This window comes from Canis lupus, chromosome 31, assembly GCF_048164855.1.
Source record: "Canis lupus baileyi chromosome 31, mCanLup2.hap1, whole genome shotgun sequence".
Lineage (NCBI taxonomy): Eukaryota > Metazoa > Chordata > Mammalia > Carnivora > Canidae > Canis > Canis lupus.
Genome location: NC_132868.1, coordinates 36,330,550 through 36,357,857, shown reverse-complemented (window position 1 = coordinate 36,357,857; position 27,308 = coordinate 36,330,550). Strand labels below are relative to the sequence as shown.

General features: G+C 36.1%; 1 protein-coding gene across 9 annotated transcripts in view; it reads left to right on the top strand.

Moving 5' to 3' along the window:
* PHC3 (polyhomeotic homolog 3) overlaps positions 1-27,308 on the top strand; it is an 88,125-nt gene that overhangs the window by 4,078 nt on the left and 56,739 nt on the right. For 6 of the 9 annotated variants that reach the window (XR_012022057.1, XR_012022056.1, XR_012022058.1 and 3 more), the window contains exons 3-6: positions 4,851-5,006; positions 6,292-6,369; positions 19,297-19,455; positions 21,452-21,550. Coding sequence is in view for 6 of the 9 variants with exons in the window: in XM_072808031.1 (XP_072664132.1) it covers positions 4,851-5,006; positions 6,292-6,369; positions 19,297-19,455; positions 21,452-21,550 (492 nt within the window). In the remaining 3 variants the exon portion in view is untranslated. The remainder of the gene's footprint in view (positions 1-4,850; positions 5,007-6,291; positions 6,370-19,296; positions 19,456-21,451; positions 21,551-27,308) is intronic. The other 3 variants (XM_072808032.1, XM_072808034.1, XM_072808035.1) reach the window with 3 other exon arrangements.

Genomic DNA, 27,308 nt, shown 5'->3' with positions numbered 1-27,308 from the left:
TGGTGGAGGAGGGAGAGAGGAAATCCCAAACTGACTCCCTGCTGAGTTTGGAGCCAGTTTGGGAGGGTGGGGGCTCAGTCTCAGGACCCTGAGATCAGAACCTGAGCCAAAACCAAGAGTCAGACGCTTAATCGACTGAGCCACCCAGGTGTACCAGTTATGAGGATTAAAGGAAGTGTTAGAACTCTGTGGGGCACATTATATGTGCTCAGTCAATAATAATAGCTAATGTTTGTTGAACAGTTGCCGTGGGCCAAACATTTGATAATCCATTTACATGGATTATCCCTTTTACTCCTCACCACACCTCTATGAAATAGATACTGTTATTATCTCCATTTTACAGGTGGGAAAACTGATGTTTTAATTTTTTATTTATTTATGATAGTCACAGAGAGGGAGAGAGAGGCAGAGACACAGGCAGAGGGAGAAGCAGGCTCCATGCACCGGGAGCCCGATGTGGGACTCGATCCCGGGTCTCCAGGATCGCGCCCTGGGCCAAAGGCAGGGGCCAAACCGCTGCGCGACCCAGGGATCCCCGAAACCTGATGTTTTAAACAGGGTAAATAGGGACACCTGGGTAGCTCAGTGGTTGAGCATCTGCCTTCAGCTCCGGGCATGATCCTGGGGTCCTGGGATCAAGTCCCACATCGGGCTCCCCATGGGGAGCCTGCTTCTCCCTCTGCCTATGTCTCCATGTGTCTCTCACAAATAAACAAAATCTTAAAAAAAAAATAGATTAAATAACTTTTTCTAAATTCTCATAGCTAGTAGATTATCTGGTTTTAGAGTTGTGCCTTTAGCCACTCTTTTTTCCATTATACCTGCTTACTCTCTCTGCGATCTCCATAACTTCATTCTGCCCTGAAAATAACTTACTTGTTTGCAAAATAGTCCTCTCTCCACTCCATTTTTCTAGATTGGATATCCCAGTATAATGGCTATTGTTAGGATTCTTTTTTTTTTTTTAAGATTTTATTTATTTATTCATGAGAGACACACAGAGACAGGCAGAGGGAGAAGCAGGTTCCATGCTGGGAGCTGGACGTGGGACTCGATCCCAGGACTCCAGGATCATGCCATGGGCTGAAGGCAGGTGCTAAACCGCTGAGCCACCCAGGGATCCCTATTCTTAGGATTCTGAAGTTACCATAGGGTGGAATCAGAATTCTTGGAGACTGAGTCAATTCAGCAGAAGTTCAAACGGGAATGTGGAATGTGTTTTATTTTTTTTATTTTTTTTATTTTTTTAAATTTTTATTTATTTATGATAGTCACAGAGAGAGAGAGAGGCAGAGACATAGGCAGAGGGAGAAGCAGGCTCCAGGCACCGGGAGCCCGACGTGGGATTCGATCCCGGGTCTCCAGGATCGCGCCCTGGGCCAAAGGCAGGCGCCAAACTGCTGCGCCACCCAGGGATCCCTGGAATGTGTTTTAAAAAATTCTTCACCTTTCTTTGAGGCAAGGGATATAGAAAAGAGTATCTAGATCTTTGAGCATGCAAATGATGTGGTATTTTTATTTTATTTATTTTTTTAAAGATTTTATTTATTTATTCATGAGAGAGAGAGAGAGAGAGAGGCACAGAGACACAGGCAGAGGGAGAAGCAGGCTCCATGCAGGGAGCCCGATGTGGGACTCGATCCTGGGTCTCCAGGATCGCGCCTTTGCCTGAAGGTGGTGCTAAACTGCTGAGCCACCAGGGCTGCCCAATGTTCCATTTTTGATCTCTAGTTTTTACCTGAGCTAGATGTGTTAATAAAAAATAAAGTGTTCCTGGAGATGTATAGATATACATGTTTCTCACAAATAGCAATTATACTAGTTCTTATGAAATCATATAATTGCTTCTCCTAAAATGCCATCAAATCAATATTCATTGAATTACCCAAGGAGTTCTTTAATACCTTCCAGCATTCTTGTTCAATCCTGTGAATTCTCTTTGCCCTCTTTGTTTATTTAGAGAAATAATACAAGAACAGTGTGTTGTGCCTTTAACTTGTATGTAAAGAGTCTCTCTCCATGAGTGTATCATTGAAATGTTATGAAAGACCGCACTGACAATAGAAAAATGATTATACTCTGACAAAAATGTGTCAAATAGGGATCCCTGGGTGGCTCAGCGGTTTAGCACCTGCCTTTGGCCCAGGGCGCCATCCTGGAGACCCGGGATCGAATTCCACGTCAGGCCCCCGGTGCATGGAGCCTGCTTCTCCCTTTGCCTGTGTCTCTGTCTCTGTCTCTCTCTGACTATCATAAATTTAAAAAAAAAAAAAAAAGTGTCAAATAGATTATTCATTTGTTATTTCAGTTTGATTTTAGTTTTGTTATGGAATTTATTTTTTTTTTAATTTTTTTATTTATTTATGATAGTCACACAGAGAGAGAGAGAGAGAGAGAGAGAGAGAGAGAGAGGCAGAGACACAGGCAGAGGGAGAAGCAGGCTCCGTGCACCGGGAGCCCGACGTGGGATTCGATCCCGGGTCTCCAGGATCGCGCCCTGGGCCAAAGGCAGGCGCTAAACCGCTGCGCCACCCAGGGATCCCCTGTTATGGAATTTAAAGAACATATATAGGTTTACCTGACCAAGAAGACATATTGTTATAATTCTGTATCACTTAATGCTGTTTTATAGTCTCCTGTAAGTAGGAGTCAAAAGCCTATTTTGATTTTGTGACAGGAATCTCTAGCAGGTTTAGCAATCTACAGTTGGAGAGATATGAATATACGAAAGTAAACACAAGGAAATATGTTTTCTTGGAATTTGTATAAAGAGATTCATTGCTTTGAGTTCATGGTGTCCTGACTCAGACCTCAAGCTGTAGGATTATGGCTCTATTACCCCCTTTAGCTCTGAAAACTCTGTAGTTTGATGCTGAGATTAGGGTTCTGTGCTGTTTCAGGGTCACTGTGGGCATGATGTGACTTTGGGATGTGGTTGCAGAGGACTGGCTTAGTCTGATTTATGGGTTTGGACAGATAAAGGATTTTTCTCTGTTTTTGGAATACTTGATTTTTTGTTTTAAGGATTTTATTTATTCATTCATGAGAGACAGAGAGAGAGACAGAGACATAGGCAAAGGGAGAAGCAGGCTCCCTGCGGGGACACTGATATGGGACTCGATCCTGGGTCCCGAGATTATGCCCTGAGCTGAAGGCAGACGCTCAACCACTGAGCCACCCACGCATCCCATACTTGACTTTTCTATGTTTATCTATTTATGAAGTTTCGGGCTTATATTTTATATTTTGCCAATAAATATTCACAGTAATTAACACTTTTTCAGGAATTTTTTTAGAATAGTTTTATTCTATGTTGAAAGGAATCTGACATTTAAAAAACATTTTAAGAAGTAATTATTTAATAATTTAAAACATGAAATAATTTGAAACATGAAATAATTATTATTAATATTATACTAGTAGATTTTTTTCAGACATTTAAAGAATAGTACAAATGCGAAGGTAAAAAGCTGGGGCATCTGGGTGGCTCATGCAGTTAAGCGGCTGCCTTTAGCTCAGGTCATGATCCCAGGGTCCTGGGATCGAACCCCACTTGGGGAGTCTGCTTCCCCCTCTCCCTCTGCTGATCTCTCTGCTTGTGGTCTCCTGCTCTCTCTCAAATAAATAAAATCTTAAAAAAAAAAAACGAGAAGGTAAAAAGCACCTCGAATCTAGTTATCTATTGGTAGTCTTTTAATGTTTTTCTGTATTTTCTTTCAAATACGTTTTAATATAAGATGGTATCTTACTTTATACACTTTAGTAATCTGCTTTTTTCACCTAATGATAGATTAGGGAATTTCTGTCATTGTTGATAAATATAGCTATTTCTGTATTCTCCTAGGTGCATGTGGCTATTTATATTAAAATTTAGTAAAATTAAAAACTGATTATCTTAGTTCCATTAGCTACATTTTACGTTTGTAAGTCCTCAAGAGATAATGTGACTAGTAGCTGTTATATTGGGCAGCATTGATATACATTATTATTTTTTAAATTTTTGAGGGAGTGAGAGAGTTTGGGGGGTGGAGAGAGGGAGAGAGAATCTTAACAGGCTCTGTGCCCAGTGTAGAGCTTGATGTGGAGCTTGATCTCGTGACCCTGAGATCATGACCTGAGTGGAAACCAGGAGCCAGACCCTCAACCAGTTGAGCCACCTGGGTGCTCTACGTTACTATTTGTAATGGCTGTAGGGTTATGCGTATTCCTCTCTACACCCAGGCCCCAAATTCTATTAAGTTTTATCTAAAAAGTTAAACCAATTTACATTCTTACTAACACTGTAGGAGTTTCTGTTTCCCCATTTTGTGGTAATATTCTTCTCAATCTTTATTCATCTGAAAGTTGGAAAATAGAATCTTGTTTTAATTTGTAATTTTTTTTTAAGATTTTATTTATTTATTTGACAGAGAACACAAGCAGGGGGAGGGGAAGAGGTAGAGAGAAGCAGGCTCTCCTCTGTGCAGGGAGCCTGATGTGGGGCTCCATCCTAGGACCCCAAGATCATGACCTGAGCTGAAGGCAGACTGTCAACCCACTGAGACACCCAGGAACCCCTTAATTTGTAAATTTTGACTACTAATGAGATTGAAGATCTTTTCAAGTCTTATTTGGCTCTTTATTTCTTTTGTGAATTGCCTCTTCTGGGTGTTTTTAATTTGTATAGATTAGTGAATCTTAGTGATATGTAACTGGAGAGAACTATAAACGACATTGAATATTAAAGTAGTGAAATTTTATTTATTTTTTAGTGAAATTTTAAATTGACAGTTTTTTTATACTTTATTTTATGGTTAAGGTTAATGTTAAGATCATAGTTTGACCTTGATTCAATCGACTCATCACAGGTAATTCAACAGGCCTTGCATCGCCCCCCGAGCTCAGCTGCTCAGTACCTTCAGCAAATGTATGCAGCTCAGCAGCAACACTTGATGCTGCACACAGCAGCTCTTCAGCAGCAGCACTTAAGCAGCTCCCAGCTTCAGAGCCTTGCTGCTGTTCAGGTGAGACTTAAATAAATTAAGAATTTATGAGGCTAAAGTTGACATAAAATTGACACTTGCAGATAATTACTGAAAATAAATATGTTGGGTGTATTATTTCAGAATTCTCAAATGTCCTGTGATTATTTTTTCTTAAAGAAATTAATAGATGGCCAAATAGAAGCTAATTAAAACAAATGTGGATATATTTTATATGGTACTCTGTTACTAGCTTTTATCTCACTACTTTTTATCTGCATTGCAGAAATACTAGTGTCATGGTTTTAATGTGTAAAATTGTTTTTTTTTTTTTTAAGATTTTATTTATTTATTCATGAGAGACACACAGAGAGAGAGGGGCAGAGGGAGAAGCAGACTCCATGAAGGGAGCCTGATGTGGGACTTGATCCCTGGACTCCAGGATCACACCCTGGGCTGAAGGCAGACACTAAACCGCTGAGCCACCCAGGGATCCCATACTGTATAAAATTCTAGGTACAACAGTGAATACTTGGGGTTGCATGAATTGTATTTACATTTCAATGAAAAAAGTTTTTTTTTTAATGTAAGTAATTTGCATTCATTAAAAAGAAGTGAAGGTATTCCTTTTCCTGACTCACTAGTATTTTTCATTCTTCAGAGTTGGCCACTTTAGCAGATGGCCACTGTTTAATATTGTATGCTTTCTAATATCCATGCATACTGTTCCTACTGATAACAGGATAATTTTATGATTATTTATTTAAAAAAGATTTTCATTATTATTATACTGTTTATTTAAATAAAACCATATATGAGATTTAATCTTAAATCTTATTAGAGGAGGATCTCAATTGATTATATCTGAAAAAGAGTTATTTCTGTTAGAAACACATCCCCAGCTGTTGCTTCTTCTTCGTAGTGTAATTTTAAATAACCTTGGGTTCATGATACAAGTTAGGAAACTGAAACCCAGTGGCACTTGATGTAGCTCCAATTTCTTTTTCATAATGTTGGAGTAGTGGTTCCACTTCATAGAAGACAGAGCTGCAGAGTAAAACTGACAATGAATGCAGCTATTAAAATAAGGTTAGCCTTTGGGTCCTCTGTTTTTGTCAGTCATCTTTTTCTTTTCTTCTTAATTTGTTTGGCCAAAGCTTAATCTATATTGACTGTGAAATGAATTGGTTCATAACCTAGATGTTTTTTTTTTTTTCTCTGTAACCTAGATGTTTTGATTTTTTATTGTGGTTTTGTGGTATCCTGGTACCAGAAAGTTTTTAACTTCAGATTTTTATAGACCTATTATAAGATCTTATTATTTTAGGCAAGTTTGTCCAGTGGAAGACCATCTACATCTCCCACAGGAAGTGTCACACAACAGTCAAGTATGTCCCAGACATCTGTAAGTGCCCTAAATTTTTTCCTGGATCTAAAAATTTTAATAACTATTTTCCAAAAGTAAACTGTTACTATTTGTAAGGTTGCTATTGTGTATTTGTTGATTGCTACATAACTAACAAGTGCCTAGAAATAGGAATGGTAAGTTTTAAGAATTCAGAACTATGTTAAGCTTCTGAAAATCTGAGTCTTAAAAAAAATGTTTTTGTATTATTTCTTATACATGTTTCCCACTGATTTTGTTTAGATCTTCTGTGGTTCAAATTGATTGAAGTTTTTGTGTGTATTGAAAGCCTGAAATATATAATGCAAGGGGTATTAGGCCATTTACAGTGATACATAAAGAAAATCAATCCTTGGTAGACATCTAAATGTTTCTAGTTTTTTCTGGGCACCTCACATTTTAGAAATTAATACTTTTCAGGTTATGCTTGCTTATCTTGATCAAATTTATAAGTATTCATTCAAGATAATGTAATTTATTTTGAGAAAGGAGTAAATCTGATTTGCTATATTACACATATGTACTGGGAAATTTTGCAAAATTTCCCAGTTAAAAGAAATTTATAGGCATGGTAATACTTGCTTAACTTTTAATTTTGATATAATTTCAAATTGCAAGAATAATAAACATTTCTGTATATTCTTTACTCAGATTCACCAGTTGTTAGCATTTGGCTCATTGCTTTATAATTCTTCCTTTCTCTCTACATATACACATATAGACATTTCTTTTTCTGAACCATTTGCAGGTAAGTTGAGACATGTTCCTTTACTTCTAAATACTTTGGTATGTATTTTCTAGGAATAAAGTCCTTCTTTTAGAGCAACATGAAAATGATCAGATTCAGGAAATTTTACATTGATTCAGTATAATCTGTATTCACATTTCATTAGTTCCAGATTTCTGTACCTCATCACTATAGATGTTACAGACTGGATAATTCTTTATTGTGGGGGGAGGCTATCATGTGCATTATAGGATGCTTCTTAGCACCCTAGCATCTATCCACTATATACTACTGGGCTGTGGCCCTCCTCCTTGCCAGTGTGACAACCAAAAATGTCTCTAGATCCTAGCAAATGTTTCCTGGAGGGCAAAACTGCCCCTGGTTGAGAGCCATTAAGTTAACCTAATAATATCCTTACTGGCTATTTTTTCCTGATTCAGTAGGATAATACTTTGATACTTTGTAAAATTGACTTCATTGGAGTTTAGTTTGTAGATTGCTAAGGAAATGAAGATAAACTTTTGCTATATTTCTTTAGTTAGGGATGTCGTCCTTACTGTCTGAGTACATATATTGGAGCATATGGTAATTTTTCTGGCTATTGATCTGACATTTTTTAAAGAGAGAGCTAAAGAAAGGTGAGGGAGGGGCAGAAGGAGAGGGGAAGAGAGACTCTTAAGCAGGCTCCATGCCCAGTGCAGAGCCTGTTGTGGGGCTCTATCTCACAACCCTGAGATCATGATCTGAGCCAAAATCAAGAGTTGGATGCTTAACCAACTGAGCCATGACATTTTTAACTAAAAAATTCTATTCTTTCTTAGCATGGAAGTATCCTGGAACAAGAATAAAATTAGTTGAAAAAAAGAAATTATTTATGACTTTAAAATGTTAGACTGAAGAAGATGAAAAATTTAAGTCTCTCTCTCCCTCTTCTTCTGCCTGTCCCCCATATTTCTCTCTCATTGAATTATAATTAATACTGTAATTATGGTTATTGATGTTATGTATGTCTTTAATACGTTAGTAGCTAAGGAAAGCACTGATAAACATTTGTGGTCTGGTTAAATAACCTATAGACAATTTTTTTATTCTATGAAATATTGGAATAATACTAGGATGTATATGTATAAAGAGATGTTTTTGAATTTTTTCAAATTATTAAAAGGTATCCTTTTAAACTCTTTTTCTCTCATTATGATTTTATGTATGTGACTTTCACAGAAGTTACAATTCCAGTGATTGTGCTTACTTTTTTATAACAGTGTTAGTGCTGCTTGCCATAAACCAGGCAGCCTTGTATGTTCAGGTATGCCAGAACCCATGACTGGTTGGCGGGGGGGAAAGAAGTAAGCAGGGAGAACAGATGTCCAGGAGGAAAAAAAATAAAAATGAGTAATGCGTTGCATTTGTTTCATTTTCTATTCCCAGCTGAATAATAGCTCAAGTGAGTTGACTAATTGTCCAAATTATGGTACTCAAGGTAGCTTTACTAAATACAGGTCATTCTCCAAAAGAGAGGCAGAACATGGTAGTAGGAATCTCTAGATAATTATATTAATGACCCATGTCAGGTTGGCAGGCTGGTGGTTTTCAGAGTTTTGGTTATTTCAAGATAGGGTTCCCGAGTAACAGTGAAAGCCCATAGAGAAGGGCCTAGCCTCCAGTAGATAAAAGGGCTAGAAGGTAGATTGTTAAGTCATCAGTCAGACTTGGATTTAGAGTAGGAGTGGGATAAGGGGACATGGAATATTATTGAACAGTGGAGTCAGAAGTCCCATCATTACAACCTGGGGAAACTGGAGAAGGCTATTGTTAATTGAATATTTGGTGAAGAGTAAGTGTCAGCATCCTCCTCTTTACTCTCATTAAAACAGATCAATTCTAGAAAGCAATCAGTAGTGAGAATGGTGATTTTATGATTGTTTGGCTCTAAAACTAATTGGGACTGAGTGTTTATGTTGATGTCTTTATATTTTAACAGGACTTAGATTTAGTTATGTTTGATTTATCAAGATGAAATCTAAGCCAATTAGAGAAAAAAGCATCATCAAAGTTAAAAAACACAGAATGGTTGAAAATGTATTGTACCTTGTTAGGTCAGCCAGCTTATATTTGTGAAATAACAAGGGCTCTTTTCTAATGGTGAGGTATACAATGAGAATTCACAAAAGACTTGCTTTGGTAATTCTTAAAAGAAAGACTATTTCTGGCTTTTAAAGATATGAAAATATACTTACCATATTAGTAATGAAGAAATGTATGTAAAATAATAGTGACATCTCTCAAATTAGAAAACTAGGAAAAGCATTAAGCCATTACCCGTTGTTGGTAAGGATGTGAGAAAGTAGATAAACTCATGCACTTATTAGTGGGAATGTATTTGGTACAACTTTTCTGGAGGATTATTTGACAATGTGTATGAAAATATTTAAACTGTGCATTCGCTTTAACTTACCACTGTTATTTTTGGTGATGTCATTTAGTAAAAATGACAGATAATTATGATAGATAATCATGCAAAAATGACATAATTATGTAAATATGCAGTTTATAATAGTGAAAATGATAAACAATAAAAATAAGTGGCATTAATCAAATATTAAATTATAGTTAATCCATACAGTGAAATACTACAGCTAATAAATGCTGTATGTGTGTATACAGAGAAACTTAGATTTTCATTAGGTATTAGGTCAAAAAAGTAAAAATGTATAGTGTGATCTCATTAGGTTATTAAATTTAGGTTATTCTATTTTTTCAGTTCTAAGGTTTCCATTTGGTTCTTATTTATATCTTCTATTTGCTGAGAGATTTTGCTTTTTCCAGGTGGACTCATGTTGCTTGTTCAAAACATTTTTATGATGACTGCTTTAAAATCTGTCAGAATCATAACATCTTTTTCATTTTGGTGTTGGCATGTACTTATTGATTGTCTTTTTTTTATTCAGCTCATGTCTTTCTGGTTCTTGGTATGAATAACTTTTGATTGAAACCTCAACATTTTGAGTATTATGAGACTGGATCATATTTAAATTGTTTTTTGACTGGCTTCTTAAAGGGAATGTGTACCAACTCCTTAATATCATCTGAGGGTAGAAGTCTGGGTTATCCATTTAGTCTCCATTGACACCTGAGAGGGTGCTTTCGGTGCACCCTCAACCATAGTTGCTAAACGGAGGAGAGAGTTCTGGTTCCTCACTAGACCTCTATATAGATGCCTCCCTGGCTGGAGGTGGTGGGGGAGGGAATAAGAGTGCCATGTTATGGCTCCCCACATGATCTCCACTGATTCTACAGGGATGGGGTGAGTTTGTGGTGGTAGTCTATTCCTGTATGGCTAGGATGAAAGTCCTGGCTCTCTACCTCGCCTTCTCTGATGCTTATCCATTGGAGGGATTAGGGGAACTGGGGGTGTCTCATTACAGCCTGGTGTAGGTAGAAACCTTTGCTCGTGTAGGTGGGGCCACAATGTTCTCTGTGTTTGGCTGGAGTAGAGCAGTTGTCTAAAAGTTTTCTATGTTGCTAGGTAGTCCCTTGCTCCTTTGGCTAGAAAGAGTAGGCTTCTTTTGGGGCTCTTTTTGTTTGTTTGCACCCATTTGTGTTTCTGGGTTACAGACTTTTTCCGCTGTAAGTTTGGCTTAGCTAAGACAAAAGGAAAACGCAGAGGGCTCACAACCACATGATTCTATGGGTTCTGAGGTCACTAGCCAGTCTCCTTTTCTCTACCTTTCAGGAACTTCCTATGCTTATTTTATATGTAACATCCAGGGATTTTAGTTGTATTTAGGGTAAGGAATAGGGAAAAGTACAAGTGTTCCATCTTTCTGGATACAGAATTCCTGTCATTTAACTTACTTTTTAAGAAATTATATCTATATATCTGCCTGATTATTCAGGAAGAAAATCTGTAATATACAACAAATTGTTAAATGGTGGTTATCTTTGAGGAAGTAAGTTAAAGAGCTTTATTTTGTTAATTTTTATATTGCCTAAATAAAACACAAATATACTCTTGTTGTCTAAGGGACAGGCATTACCAATGTGTAGAGTAAAAAGGACATCTCTTTTTCAGTAATCTCTTTGCCATGAAAAAAGTTTTGTGTGAAGCTTTCCTATTTTATTATTCTGTGTTTCTATACATAAATGTAAGTAGATAGGCCTGTGGCTAATTTTATTTGTTTTAATGCAAGTGAAGTGCCATCATTCTCTAGATACTTTTGCTTCATTCGGCATTTTCAGCTGGAAAGGATTATGTAGCTGAAATTGCAATCATAAGTCTCTAAATGACTCAAGAGCTGTTTGTATCTCATTCCCTTTCTCTTTCTTTGTTATTTTTTGGTTGCAGAATCTACATTAATCCCAGATGTTTTGACTTTAATTCACTGTACTATTTAGTCTAAAAGAGAAAAAATCTTGTTTATGATAGCTTTCTAGTTATGGTACTAGACAAAATGAGCTTTTGAAGCCTGGTTAGTTTCATGATTTTTTTTTATTCATACATTCACTCATTCATACAACAAATATTTATTGAACATTTAATATGTGCCAAAAGCCTTTAGGTGCTGGGAACACAGCAACACAACAGACAGACTCTCTGTTATAGTGGAGGTAGGGATAGACAGATGGTAAACTGTTATATAATATGTCAGATGGTGAATGCTATACAGAAGAATAAAGCAAGAAAAGAGAATGGGATGAGGGAATTTGCTATTTTAACTAGGATGGTCAGGGAAGACATTGCTAATAAAGGGTAAGGGAGGCAAACATGCTCAAGGAACAGAAAGGAGGGCATTGTGGCTGCAATAGAATGAGAGAATGAGAGTATGTTTAGAGATGACATTAGAGAGGTAATTGTAATCTAATCATGAGATTATAAACTCTTATTTGAGTTGGGAAGCTATTAGAGAGCTATTTCAGTAGGGAAGCCACATGATCTCAGGTTTTAACTTAGATTGTAGAGGGCAAAGATAGAAGCAGAGAGACCAGTTAAATAGTTCTTGTAGTAATACAAGAGAGATTGGTGACTTGCTCCATGATGGTGACAGTAGCTGTGGTGAAAAGTGGTTGGCCAGATTCTAGATACCTTTTTTCACCAGTATTTTATTATAGAAATTTGCATATGTTTTAAAAGTAGAGCTAATAGGATATGCTGATGGATTGAATAAAAGATGTGAGGAAAAGTGAAGAGTCCAGCATAATTGTAGTATTTGGCCTGAACATCTAGAAGGACCTGACAAAACAAGGTGTTAGAGAAGAAAATCAGGAGTTCGGTTTTAGACTTTGAGTTTGTGGTGGATGTTGAATAAACATTGAATACATGAGTTCATGTGGAGGTCTGGTGATTAGTGATGTCTTGTGCATCTCATTGAAAATTCAAGTCACAAAAAAAGAGTACATGATGATTTTACTACCAATTCTGGGTTATAAAAGATTGGTAGCTTGGAAGAGGTGAGGGCCATGGGTTCTAATCTTCATTGTCTGACTGGTGGCATAACTTAGGGCAAGTCAGTTAGCCTCCTTAGTCATTTATACCTCAGTTTTCTTCTGTGTAAAATTAAATTGTCTAATTATGTGTTTTTATTACTGTTTTCATCCAGATAACCCTGGGTCAATCTCAAACAGAAGGTTCAGTAAAAGGGTGTTACATACTGAATTGCATCTCCCCAAAGTTTGTGTGTTGAAGCCCTAACCCCCATGTGACTGTATTAGAAATTTTGCTATTGCAAGTAAGCCTGCATTGGATATGCTGTTGTAATTCTTTGTATACATATCTAGTTATTTGTTTTTTAAAAATTTCTTAGTAGTACACTTACTGGGCCAGTGAGATGGTTTTTAGATCAAGAACTCTAAAAATGTTTACTTTTCTCTAAAAATGTCTAAGATCAATCACATATCAAATGAACCCATTTAAAGTTTTTTTTTCTGAGAGAAGAGTACTTGCTTATAACCAGTCATTCTCAGTGATCTATTGCTAATGTCCTCATCCTCTTACCTAGTTTAGGAGGTACTTTAATCAAGCATTTAAAAAAATGTAATTTCAAATGATTAAATTTAGAACTTTATTCCAAAAGTTGGTATTACCTTAAAATAAAACTGGCCTGAGTATCTGTATGGTCATGAGCAGCTTTACTGCATTCTTGTAAAATATTCCGATCGTACAGAAAAATTGAGAAAGTGTTAAGTCCTTGTCAGCCATCTTTCAGTTCTCTTCAGTACGCTGACTCCTCAGTTTGCTGGATATCCCTCCATATCTTTACCTATGCATTATGGACATATATAGCATAGAGAAATGTGTGTTAACAGTCATTTTTTTATATATATACTGGAAACAGTATTCTGCATTTTGGTTTTTTGCACCTGACAGACTTGAGATCTATGTTAGCACACACAGCTCAGTCTCACTCACTTAAGCTGTTGCATAATGTTGCACAGCATGGATGCACTTTATTTTATGTAACCAGCCCCATTGCTGAACATTTTAAGTTACTTCCAATATTTTAATTGTTTCAGCTTTGCAACTTTTTTAAGACATCCAAGTCTGAAAGCCAGTGGGAGATTATGAGGTTTCTTATTTGTTTCGCTGTTGTGTTTATAGTCTGTATAGCAAATAGTAGAAATAATGGTTTTCTATAATTAATAAGCTTTACATTTTATTTCATATTGTTCTTGAAAGTGTGTAGTCTCTTAAAGGAAATCCTTCATGGGTAGATATTATTATTTGAAATTTTAATATAACATTTTACACTTTTAGATACTTGAATTATGTATAAATCCCCACTGAATGATGAGGCAAGAAAATGCATACAGTGCTTTAAAGTGGTAAAAACAAAACAATGTACTAAACATAAAAAAAAAAAAAAAAAAAAAAGAAGGAAATAGCGGGATGCCTGGGTGGCTCAGCAGTTGAGTGTATGCCTTTGGCTCAGGGCGTGATCCCAGGATCCGGGATAGAGTTCTGCATCCAGCTTCCTGCAGGGAGCCTGCTTTTCCCTCTGCCTATGTCTCTGCTTCTCTTTCTGTGTGTCTCTCACACAGAATAAATAAATAAAATCTTTATTTTATAAAATCTTTATTTTATTTTTAAAAAATATTTTATTTATTTATTCATGAGAGACATAGAGAGAGAGGCATGCAGAGACACAGGTAGAGGGAGAAGCAGGCTCCATGCAGGGAGCCCGACATGGGACTTGATCCTGGGTCTCCAGGATCCCACCCTGGGCCGAACGCAGCGCTAAACCGCTAAGCCACTGGGGCTGCCTAAATAAAATCTTAAAAAAAAAAAAAAAAAGGAAACACATTCCCTCTCGGATTCTTTTTTTTTTTTATTTATTTATTCATGAAAGGCTCAGAGAAAGAGGTAGAGACATAGCAGAGGGAGAAGTGGCTCCACGCGGGGAGCCTCTGTGATTCCTAATACTTACACAGAAGAGACAAAAATAGGAAGGAAGGAAAGGAAGGAAGAAAAGAAAGAAAAAAAGAAAAAAAGAAAAAGAATGAATACACGTTATCCCAAATTTTACCCCTAGCAGGCATTATTCACCTTTGCATTTTGGTGGCTGTTCTTCCAGAGTGGTGTGTGTGTATGCCTATATATCTATATCAAATTTAATCATATCAGTTGTATAAGTATGCATTATTGTGTGTATATACAATGTATTTGTTTTTCTGTGTTTTTCACATGATACCTACATTTGCATGAACACATTTTTCTGTAATTATGTAAGTGGGATTATACAGTATATGTTATTCTGTAGTTTTTTTTCATTCAGAAATGGGTCATAAAGATATTTCCATGTCATTGAATAATACAGGTATACATTATCCTTTTAATATCTCTATGCTGTGCTTCTGTAGGTATTCCTGATTGATCAGTCAGATGGCAGCAGTGGTTCTCAAATGGGCTTTGGCTTAGGGAGTACTCTGGGCCAGAAACCCTTTGTAACCTCGATTTGGAGGGACACCAAGATGTGGTTGTGAGTTGAATGGCTTTTTTTGGTAGATGTGGTTTTCTCTGGTGACTCTTGAAATTAGTGCTTCCAGTTGGGGAGAAAGCTCCTAGTAATAAGAGTTCCTTTATGGAGTATGGGGCTTGAGGTATGAGGTGGCAAGATTGGCTATGAAGTGAAAAGGAATTAGCAATGTTGGGATGGAATTGATAGAGAATATAATGCAAACAGTTAAGGGCACTGGTTCAGGCAGTACAGTAAAGCAGAAAATAGAATAGAGGAGAGCCTTATCAGTTGTGGAAAGGAAGGGAAGTTTTTTTTTTAGGTAGGCCAGTTGTGGAGATGGACTTCTTGCAGAGATATAAATGCCATCATTCATGGGTTAAGCATTTGTGAGTAGACACTGCCTGAAATGTTACTTCCTATATGGAACTTAAAAATAAACATGGTAATGGTTTTTTGATCTCACAACCTAGACAAAATGGGATGCAGGTGGTTAGGAAGTTACTATTTCTGTTTCTTCCTTTTTTTCTTTTTTAAGAAAAAAGCATTCTGTTTGTACCTTGTGTGCTGCTTCCTTAAAGAGCACTCTCAAAAGAAAAAAAAAAAAAAAAGCCTCTCAGGCATTTTATCTACCAGCTAGTCATTTTTTTAAAAGACTTTTATTGTATTTCTGTTTAAAGACTGTGTGGTCTATCCTTACTAGAGTTCCTTCCTTTTTCCCCTCCCTCCTCCCTTCTCTCTGTCCCTTCCTTTCTTCCTTCCACTGACTAAAAGAAAGTGCTGTGGCACTATTAATTATTGGAGAGTGACCCAAATTCATAAGCTATCAGGATGTAGGAAACCATTCTGAATGCCAAAATACATGAGTCTGAAAACCTGGGTCCAGTTTTATTCTGCTAAGTGATTTAATCTTTGCAGCTAGGCTTTATCTAAAATGTTCGTTTGTAGAGGTGTAAGGCAAATAGTAAGTTTTTGTGGAGGCTTACTAATAATTTATTATATAGCATATCAAAAATAGAGTTGAACTAATGTCACATTGTTTTTACTCTGTTAGGGACTATGCCAAATTTTTTTTTCCTCATAAACACTTTGTGATGAGCTTATATATCACATTAAAACTATGAAGTAGGTCTTAAAATAACACGGCATTCATTAACCTAGTAAACTTATTGAATGAAAGTACTTTTGCAGATACTGGATATTTGAAGATGAGTAGTCCATGATCCCTACTGTTACAGAAATTATTGTTTAGAAGAGTGAGATACGGGACACCAGGGTGGCTCAGTGGTTGGGCGGCTGCAGCTCAGTTCATGATCCTGGGATCTGAGATCAAGTCCTGCATCGGGCTCCTGCGAAGAGCCTGCTTCTCCCTCTGCCTATGTCTCTGCCCCCCTCTCTCTCTCTCTGTCTCTCTCATGAATAAATAAGTCAAAAAAAAAAAGAAGAGGAAGAAGAAGAAAGGTGAGCTAGGGGTATATGAATGATAACAAGCAAAAAAGGAAGGGAAATAGTTCTACTGTGAGACGTAGGGATACCTGAAAAAGCTTATTATGTAGATGATTTTTGAGAGAGGGTTGTTCACTACATAGGTGCAGATGGGATAGAGTGTGGGGGTAGAGGGATGCTCAGACCAGTCCAGAGCATTTGTTACTAGGGCCACAGATGTCTGGGACATTTTGATATTTTGAATAGCTTCATATTACTAATGTGAAGGGTATGTATGAAGGAGTGGGAGGAGATGATGCTAGAGAGGTAGTCAGGGGAGGTCGAACGTTATCCAGATTTTTAAATGGTTAATTAATTAAATCAGGGGAAGATTATCTAACATGTAGGAGGAAACAGGATTTCAGGCCGGGAGATCACTTTGCAGCTGTTAAAGTAATCTAGCTGGAAGTGCCATGGGCCCAGACTCTCAAACTAAGTGTTTAGAAAACACTTAGAAGAAAATAAAGGTGTATAAGTAAGTGTGATTGATTTTGTATGTGTGGTAAAGGAGAAGGAAGAATCAGGATGACTTCCAGATAATTTGTTTTGTAGGATTTTAGGAGATGCCAGTGACCATTCGAGGAGAAGCTGGTTTAAGAAGGAATAATTATGAGTTTGGTGTTTGAACATGTTGAATTTGAGTTGAGATAATTCAGAAAGATGTGTACTGTAGGTGTTTGGATCTGGAGCTCAGGATGAGTTTATAATTAAGGATTCAGAGTCATCAGGTTTGAGTTTTTTGAAACTATGAGTGTGGATGTGATAATCTAGGTGTTCAAGAAGAAAAGTGTTGAAGGTGGGCTAGAAAGAAGAGCTGGTAAAGAAGATTGAAAGGGAATGATCTGAAAAGATCCATTGAATTTGTCAGATGGAAGGCATTGATAATTATTGCTAATGGGTTCAGTGGTGTGCTAGGAGTAAAAACCATATTGCAAAATAATTCTACATATTCATTGCCTTTATGCACTGAATTATAGATTTAAGTACAATGTATTTTATTAAAATTAAAAATACTTAAAAGATACAGAGAAGTTTAAAGAATTAACCAACTTTTGTGGACCTACTATACAGTTTTTAAAAACTTTTAAATTTTTAAATAATTATGGACTCATTAGGAGGTTTGCAAAATCACCACAGAGAGGTCCTCCAAGCACTTGTTCAGTTTAATAAATATCTTGTTTAGTTTAACAAATGTCCTGGACTGGTTTAAATGCTAGTGTTTTGGGATGGGTTATGAAATTGCAGGTAGTTTAAATTTGGATTTTCTATTCCTCACATGGCACAAGCCTGGCATTTTTTTAAAAAATTTTTTTAAAGATTTTATTTATTTATTCATGAGAGACACAGAGAGAGAAAGAGGCAGAGACACAGGCAGAGGGAGAAGCAGGCTCTATGCAGGGAGCCTGATGGGGGACTTGATCCGGGAACTCCAGGATCACACCCTGGGCCAAAGGCAGACGCTCAACCGCTGAACCACCCAGGTGTCCCAAGCCTGGCATTTTGATTCTCATAGACTTTCTCCTTCCATCAGGGGCAGGGCAGATGACAAGCTTTCTTGCTGGTTCTTAGGAGATTATGAGTGGAACTTTTTCTGTTCCCTCCTTACATACTGAGCACCACTTTTGAAGATTTTGGCTCAAAGCAGGGGTTTTACCTCCAGCTCTTGCCTGAAATAGGCTCAAAATCAGGTCTTCTGTCTCTAGAGCATTGTCCCCTGAGACTATTGTGGTGCTTGGTGTCAGCTAAAATTTCTTCCTTTCTGGAACCTGAAAGACACTCAAACACTGAGCCACCCAGGCGCCCAAATCAAAAGTCTAATTAACTATTTTATAACGTCTTATTTCTTAATTTTATTCTTTACTCTGTCCACAAAAAGTATTTGATGTCAGGTTATATTACTCTTGTTAAAATATTTATTTTTAAAATGGGTAACATAAAAATAAAAAAACCCTACAAAACCTAAATCGAGAAATGAAACACAAAAAAAGAAGAAATGAGGACAACATATGCATGTGGTGTGAAATTGGAAAGATAAAAAAAGGGTATATGTGTCTCCCTTTGCCCTCTTCCCTACCTGCCTCAGCCAGTTTGCCTTCACAGATAACAACACCACTTATCAGGTTCTTATGTGTCCTAGAGATAGACTGTGCACTATTTTCTTTTTTTGTAACAGTAGTTTTAACTTTAAAATAGTGCTTATAAATTAACTTTGTAACCAGTATTTAGGATTTTTCCATCTGTTTGACAAGTAGCAATTGTATTTTCTTCTTTGAGAGCTTTTGAGGGAGAACATTATACTAATTATATGTTACATATATGTTTATATATATGTGAATGAATTGTCTGTGTTCTAATTTTTGTTCACTTGGAGAAACCCCCATAATGTGACAGAATCTGACAAAATAGTATAAACTGTTGATTCGGATGTTTTAACATAGTATGTGGAATATTAAAATAATGGAACATTAACCCTAATTTTTGGGAGGTAGTGGAAATGATATTTTAAGATACTGGAGTCTTATCAAATGAAACATCTTGAGGATATCCTTAAACATCATCCTAAGTACTAATCAGTACGTACAATTGTTTGCATATGTGCAAATAATTGCCCAAAGAAGTGAGGGAGGCTCTGTCAAAGATGAAGCCCTCTCTTTAGATTCCTTAGCCATAGTTTGTACCATTGATTGCCTAACTGCAGCTTGGTGAAAATCACTGGCATGGAAGCAAGAAATGGAAGCCTATGACCTAATATGTTTTCTTCCTTAGATCAACCTCTCCACTTCTCCTACACCTGCACAGTTAATAAGCCGTTCCCAGGCTTCCAGTTCTACCAGCGGCAGTATTACCCAACAGACTATGTTACTAGGGAGTACCTCCCCTACCCTAACGGCAAGCCAAGCTCAAATGTATCTCCGAGCTCAAATGGTAAGATATGAGCTACCAAATTTTTTCAGTGTTTAAGGGCTTGAGAGAGATGGAAATGTTTCTTGATTTGATGCAATAAGAGGCATTTTTAATATTTAAGAAATGTTTAACAAATTTTTTTGTATGTGTATGCTTAGCTCTTATACATTTATGTCATGAAAAATTCTACTTTTAATTGGTAGGCCTTCTTGGTGTATCAAATAGCAACATTGGGAAACTAACAGATTCTGTAACATGGAGTGACTATTTTTTATCAAATTTTATTGATTTCAAACCTTCACATCTTAACATCTCTGAAACTGAGATGCATTTATAATTGATGGCATCGTACAGTTATAATTGATACTTGCAGTGATATATAGATATCTTTGACATCTTAAATTTGATGAAGTAGTTAGCAATGTTAAAAATTTGGTGGTTAACTGTAAGTTAGAATTTATACTGTGGGATCTTCTTAAATCTGGATTGGAGTTCTTAGTAATTTACCAGATGATTTTTAGCTTTGGTTATTCCCATCTCAAAATCTGCAAGGTATTTGTGTTCTTATGTTCACTTTGATCTCTTGTTAACATAGGAACGTTAATTCTTAAGGCTGTTATATATTAGAGTATCTACTGATTTCCTAATTTAACTTTAAGCTTCTTTAAGGAATTGGTTGGCATTTACTTTGATGTCTTTACATGTAGCTAGATGTCTTTACATGTAGCTAAGAGCTTTGGCCTAGTATATATTTACTTATATTCTTTTTTGTCCAATGAATATGTATCTGGATCCCTTGTTCTCCACTAAAATTACAAAGAAAGTTTTCCATCGTATTTCTAACAGGAAACAGTGACATGACCCACCTTTTATTTACAGATTATTCAGTAGACATTGCCATATTTCTAGTTTTTTTCCCCAGGAGATCTTATTTAATTAATAATATGCTTTAAAATTAGGCTGAATCATTTGAAATGACCACTTTTGCCTTCTTTATAAAACTCGCAGTCTCATATGTTCAAGCTAAATAGAACAAACATCTTCTCTTTAGATTTAGTGCTTTCAGCTGTTTGTTCTGGCAATTACCTTCTTGTGAAAGTTATACTTTGTTTAATTCAGTTAAATTTAGTACTATAAAGAACTGAAACTTAAAAGATTCATTAATCAGTAATTTTAATTTAAATAGGAACGGTTTGAGGAACTGAATAACTCATAATGCAATTTTGAAATAAGAGTATTTACACATTGTCATAATTTACTTAATTGGATTGGATAATCTCTGAGTGGATTGTGTTGTCTTTTTAAACTAATGGCATTCTGTTTCAATACTGAAAAACAACATTTGAAAAGATGGTGATAAATCGAGTATATCATTTTTTATTTATTTGATGCGAAGCTTTTTTGCAGACTGTTTTGTTGTTGCATTTTGACATGTGGCATTTACATTTGGAATGAATATTTCTTTATGAATAGTTTTAAAATCAAGAGCAACCTAGGTTTGTACTATAGATCCCATGTAGTTGAGTGAAATAGTGTGTAGTATGTGGCATAGTTATATTTTGTGGTAAAGATGAAAAGACTTTTGTGTTTCTTTTCAGGTTTGTCACTGAAATTTGTATTCAAGAGTAGTGAATATGGTTGTCTATCAAAAATAACTTCCAGTTTTGGAATCCTACCATAGTAGTTTCGAGCTGGGAAAAGCTTAAGTATAACAATAGCTTATTTGGGGCAAAATTTGGTATGAGAATTTCATATTACTTAAATACATTTCCTTTTTTGAGCACTGATTTATTTTGCTACTCATCAGAATCATGAGCTGTTTCAAAATGTTTATACTTTTTTTTGAGTTCTCTATTAGAAACTTTTCTTTGTCACGTAAAACCTTTTTGCTTAGGAGACAGTCCTAAATTGCATTGTCTTTCTGTCACAAATTTCAGTCTCTCTTGCCTGCTATACATTGTGTGTGGGACACGTTCTTTTGTCTTAGGGTATTTTTTTGGTTTTTCTGTCTGTACAGCTGATTTTCACACCCGCTACCACTGTGGCTGCTGTACAGTCTGACATTCCTGTTGTCTCGTCGTCATCGTCATCTTCCTGTCAGTCTGCAGCTACTCAGGTGAGCTTGTCTGCTTCATAATGTGGTACTTGAGGTCTGGATCTTCAGTTTAAAGATAAACATACATTGTGTTTAAGTTACTGATGCTTTCAGTGCTCTTTGCCATACGTTTCAGATTGGAATTTAATAAAATACATGAAAACTTTGAGAAGGTTTTTTGGTTATGTAGAAATTATATCACCAATAAGCAAGACATTTAAATTATTTGACATTAGTGAAAGCAATGAGTTTTTACTATAACATTGTGTTTAGTTTTATTATAAAGCAGGCTTATTGTTCTTATTATGTGAGTTGTATTCTTTTGTGTAGATAGATTCCTTTACAAGCAGTTGTGTAATCACTAAGTCAAGATAGATTTTAAGTTTAAAAATGAATTGGGAAAATTTTTAACTTGAAAAATTGAATAGAATATTATTTTGATTGGTATTATGAAAGGAACCTTAATTTTTTCCTCACACCATTCACAAAAATGAGCCACAAGTAGAATATAGACTTAAAGGTAAAAGCCTAAACTATAAAATCTCTAGAAGAAAACTTAAGAAATTAAAAAAAGAAGAAAACTTAAGGATTATTTTTATAGCTCTAGGGTAGGCAAAGCTTTCTTGGGACACAAAAAGCAGTAACCATAAAAGAAAATAATAACAAATCAGAATTTATCAAAATTAAAATCTTCTTCAAAAAACACTGTTACAAAAGTGAAGCATCAAGCCACAGACTGAAGGAAAATATTCAGAACACATATATCTGACAAAAGACTTGTATCCAGAATATACAAAGTAATAGTAAGATCATGAGCAGTTCAGCTAAAAATGGGCTAAGGATTTAACATTTCACAAAGGTAGATGGACAAAGGGCCAATAAGTGTATGAAAAAAAATGTTCAGCATCATTAATCTTTATAGAAATTAAAATCAAAACCACAATGAATATCATGGCACACTCACTAGAATGGCTGAAATGAAGGAGACTCATAATACCACCTGTTGGTGAGAACTTAGAGCAACCATAATTTCGTGATATTGCTGATGAGAGTGTGAAATGGTGCAATGACTTTGGAAAAACAGTTTGTCAGTTCCTTACAAAGTTAAACATATACTTAACATGTGACCTAGCCATTCTGCTTATAGTTATTTACTCTGAGAGGTTTGGAAACCTATATCCATATAAAGACATGTAAATGAATGTTTGTTGCAGTTCTTTTCATAATGGCCCCAAACTGGGAACAACCAATGTCCTTTAATTGGTGAATGGATAAACAAACTGTGGAATATTACTCAAAAATAAAAAAAAAGGACACACTCCTGATGCATCTCAGAAACGTAATAACAAAAGAATGCAGATACCAGAGAGTACCTACCCTGTGATTTTTTTTTTTTACTTTTTAAAGATTTATTTATATACTTGAGAGAGAGCATGAGTGAGAGGGGCAGTGGGAGAGAGAATCCCAAGCTGACTTCACGTTGAGCGTGGAGCCCGAAGCTGGCCTAGATCTCACAACCCTGAGATTATGACCTTTGTGGAAACTGAGTTGGGTGCTCAGCTAACTGCACCACCGAGGCTCCCCTGCTGTAATTCTTTTTATATGAAATTCCAGAACAGGCACAGCTAGTTTTTCTCCCTATAGGGAGAAAAATTGGATTGGTGGTACCTGGGACAGAAGATGGGAGAGACTGACTGGGGACGGGCATGGGTGAACTTATATAGTGATGGAAATGTTTCATAATTTCATTAAGGTGGTGGTAACATCCTGTTTACATATATCAAAACTCATTGAACTGGTCCATTCATCTTATTATATGTAAGTTATACCTCAGTAAAGTTGATTAAAGTGAATTTAATTGAATAAATTTTATTTTTTAAAATTTTATTTTTTTAAGATTTTATTTTCTTAAGTAATCTCTACACCCAGTGTGGGGCTCAAACTCACAATCCTGAGATCAAGAGTCACACATTCTACTGAGTTAGCCAGGCACCCTGAATAAATTTTAAATTAAAACAATTGAGTAGAAGGAGTGCCTGGGTGGTGCAATCAGTTAAGTATCTGCAGGTTGGTTTTGGCTGGGTGGTGATCTCAGGGGTCCTGAGATCGAGCCCTGTGTTGGGCTCTGAGCTCAGTGAGGAGTCTGCTTGAGATTCTCCTGTCTCCCACTGCTCTTCCACCACTCTCTTGCTTTTATGTGTGTGTGCGCGCACATGCATGTGCTCTCTAATAAATGAATACATCTTTTTTTTTTTTTAAGATTTTAATTATTTATTCATGAGAGACACAGAAAGAGAAAGAGAGAGAGAGGCAGAGACCCAGGCAGAGGGAGAAGCAGGCTCCATGCAAGGAGCCCGATGTGGGACTTGATCCCGGATCCTGGGATCATGCCCTGAGCCAAAGGCAGATGCTCAGTCGCTGAGCCACCCAGGTGTCCCAACATCTTTGAAAAATAATTGAAAAATAGAACAGTATCTGATACTTAGCACTTACTACATGTTAGTTTTTGATATTATTACCTATGACGAGCCTCCATTTTTCTTTTTTTAAAGTAAGCTCTTCCCCCAGTGTGGGGCTTGAACTCATGATCCTGAGATTGAGAGTGTGCATGCTCTACCAACTGAGCCAGCCAGGCACCCCAAGCTTCAGTTTCTTTTTTCTTTTTTAACATTTTTTTAAAGATTTATTTATTTATTTATTCATTCATTCAGAGGAGAGAGAGAGGCAGAGACACAGGCAGAGAGAAGTAGGCTCCATGCAGGGAGCCTGACGTGGGACTTGATCCCGGGTTTCCAGGATCACACCCTGGGCTGCAGGTGGCGCTAAACTACTGCGCCACTGGGTCTGCCCCCTTTTTTTCCTTTTAACATTTTAAAGTCTTTATTAAAGTATAATATACATCCAGAACATATTTAAGTGTTCAGTAATCTTACCAGAATATGGGTATATCCCAAGCACCCAGATCAGGAAGGAGAACCTTACTGTGACCCAGAGAAGCCTCCCTGATGCTGTTTTGGTCCTGCCATTACTGTCCCTCAAGGATAACACTATCCTGGTGTGTGTTCGTTTTGCCTGTTTTTAAACTGCATTTAAATGAAATTTTATTGGGTATAATATTGTGTCTGGCTTCTCAAACCTCAGTTTCTTCACCATGAGCTAGAATAGCTCATAGTTGTGATAAGGAATAAATGAGACAATATTCAAAGTAATTAGTGTATTGCCTGGCACATATCCCATGCTGCTAATCACCACGTTTGTTATATATTGTCTAAAGAGGAGTCATGAATTCAGTTTTTAGCTTTCGAGTAGCTAATAGTGATGAGAGAAAGACAGCCATTAAATGATTCACAGTTTCCAAAGTAAAGTAAACCAATTGTTGGAAAAACAACTAATGTGCTCTCCAGTGTGCTCTAGTCTGTCTTGTGGGTTCTCATGGAGAAAACATCTTAGAATGTCTTTATAGTATCTTTAACGTGAGCACAGTCAAAGTAATTAATGAAAGTGGTTCTTTGGGGTCCAGTTTTATATGATACAGGTATGTGGCTCTGTGATATTTGGACTTAATTCAAGGAAAGACTTTGAAACTAAAGGATGAATTGACTTTCAGGAATTTATCTACACATTTTTTTTTCTTTGCTGTGCTTTTGAAATGGCAGTGAATGAAGCTGGCAGTGGTAGGGGATGCTAATACTTTGAATATTCTAGTGGTAACTTTCCTCAAATTTGGGACTGTTAGTTTTGCAAAAATCTGTGTTCCACTTAGTTAATTTTTAAACTTCTATTTGAAAAACTTAAAACCATGAATTTGTAGTTGAGAAATGCCAAAATTGACATTTTAATGTTCTTTTACAGAAGCCAGTGTAACAGTTAATTTTTCTGTAGTATTAAAATTCTTTTGTAGCATATTGTCCAACAATAAGAAATTTGGAAATCTTACCCTTATTTACTATTTTAAATGCTTCACCCCTTCTCCCCACCATGACCAGGAAAATAAATATAAGTAAAAAAAAATCTGACTTTCAGAAAGATACAGGACTAAAAGTAACAAATCTTACTTACTAAGGCTACCTAGGGAATGCTTTTAGAATTGCAAAGAAAATAGCACTTTGGATTTAAAAGCTAGAAACTCAGCTCTACTGCTAGCAATGTGACATTAAATCTTAGTTTCCTCTTCTGCAAAGATGGGATGCTACTTAGTAATTCACAGTATTTTTAGAACCAAATTAAATAATTGATGTGAGAGTATTTGAGTAATCCACTATAAAAATATAATGTGTGAAATTAGCAGAAATAAGTCATGTGAAACCTGGACTTTTTCAAAAGTCGGAATGTTTCCATAATTTGATCATAGGAGAAGTTCAGATGAAATAAAAGTTGGACATTAGAGATACTGTTCTGTATCTAGAAGGGGTGGGTTCTTCTCAAAAGGGAAGCTCTTTCAAGGACATCTGAATATGTGATCTTTCTCTTAACAGTAAAATTAACTTTAATATACTTTAGGAATATGTTTGAAATTTATTTTAAATATGTAAGCCAGATGACCACAGCTATTAAAGCCATATTCCAAAATTTATTCATATAAATAGTGTATATAATATATATAATAAGCACATATGTACATTTTCTTTCAGAATTCCAAAGAACAAAATTAGACCAAAAAGTATATTCTATAGAAATGGACTGCTGCAGGTTTAGGGTTTAATCCTCATTTACTGTGAATGTGTTTTTTATTTGAAAGAAAGTTTTCAAGTTTTTCAGATTATAATTTAGCCTTTGGTTATCATTATGATTTGGTTTGCTTTATAGATCATTTATGGCAGTTGTTAAACTTTATGCTGTTTTTCCCTTGCTTCCTGAAAGATTTTAAGGTGCTTCCACTAGATATTTGTTGAGATTTTTTTTTTTTTGGTTCAATATGAGATTTTCATGTTTGCCTTAAAAAAAAAAAAAACAAATAGAACTAAATACTTAGCAAAAAAAAAAGTTAGTATATAATTTATTTATTTATTTATTTAATATATAATTTAAAATCAGCTCTGGGAAAATATCTCAGACTTGTGGAGTTTCTGTTAATGTCTGTAGTACACAACTGTGGGGAATATGAAAATGAATGTCAGTGATGAGAGCCTGCCAGTGTCTCAGCATTTCACAGACACATTAGTACTTCTAAAATAAGCTAGACATTTGTCAGTGCTGTAGGCCATTATGATCCAGATTCTGTGGGAAAGGTATTATAGAGGAGGAGAAATTCTTTCTAAACAGAGACCTTGGAGAGGTTTCTTTGGGAGAGAGTGGGATTTGGGCTTTGACAAACGAATGGGGCTTCAGGAGACAGCCATGAGGAAGAATGGCATTTTAGGCAAGAGAAACTTGAGCAAGGTCTATTTGGGAATACGGAATGGCTAGAATGTGAATATTGTTGATTGAAATAGTGGAAGATGGGGCTTGAAGTGGTTTGGGCCTAGACTTTGGAGGGCTTTGAGTGGCAAGCTGAGAAACCTGGATTTTAGCACATTTTATTTTTGTATTAAATTTCAGCAATACAGCAATTATTAGTCTACTTATATTGCTATGAAATATTTGACAAAAATCCAAGAACACGCTCCATATGGTCTCAGAAAATTCTTTTCAGTAGCTTAGAATAGACTAATTCAAATCTCAACTGCTCTGAAGTGAACATTTGTTTAGCACCTGCTGTTGGCTGCACACTGCATTTAGTACTTGGGAAGACAAGGTTTAGCCTGTGACTGTCACTTAATAATGTAGTAGTAGAGACAGA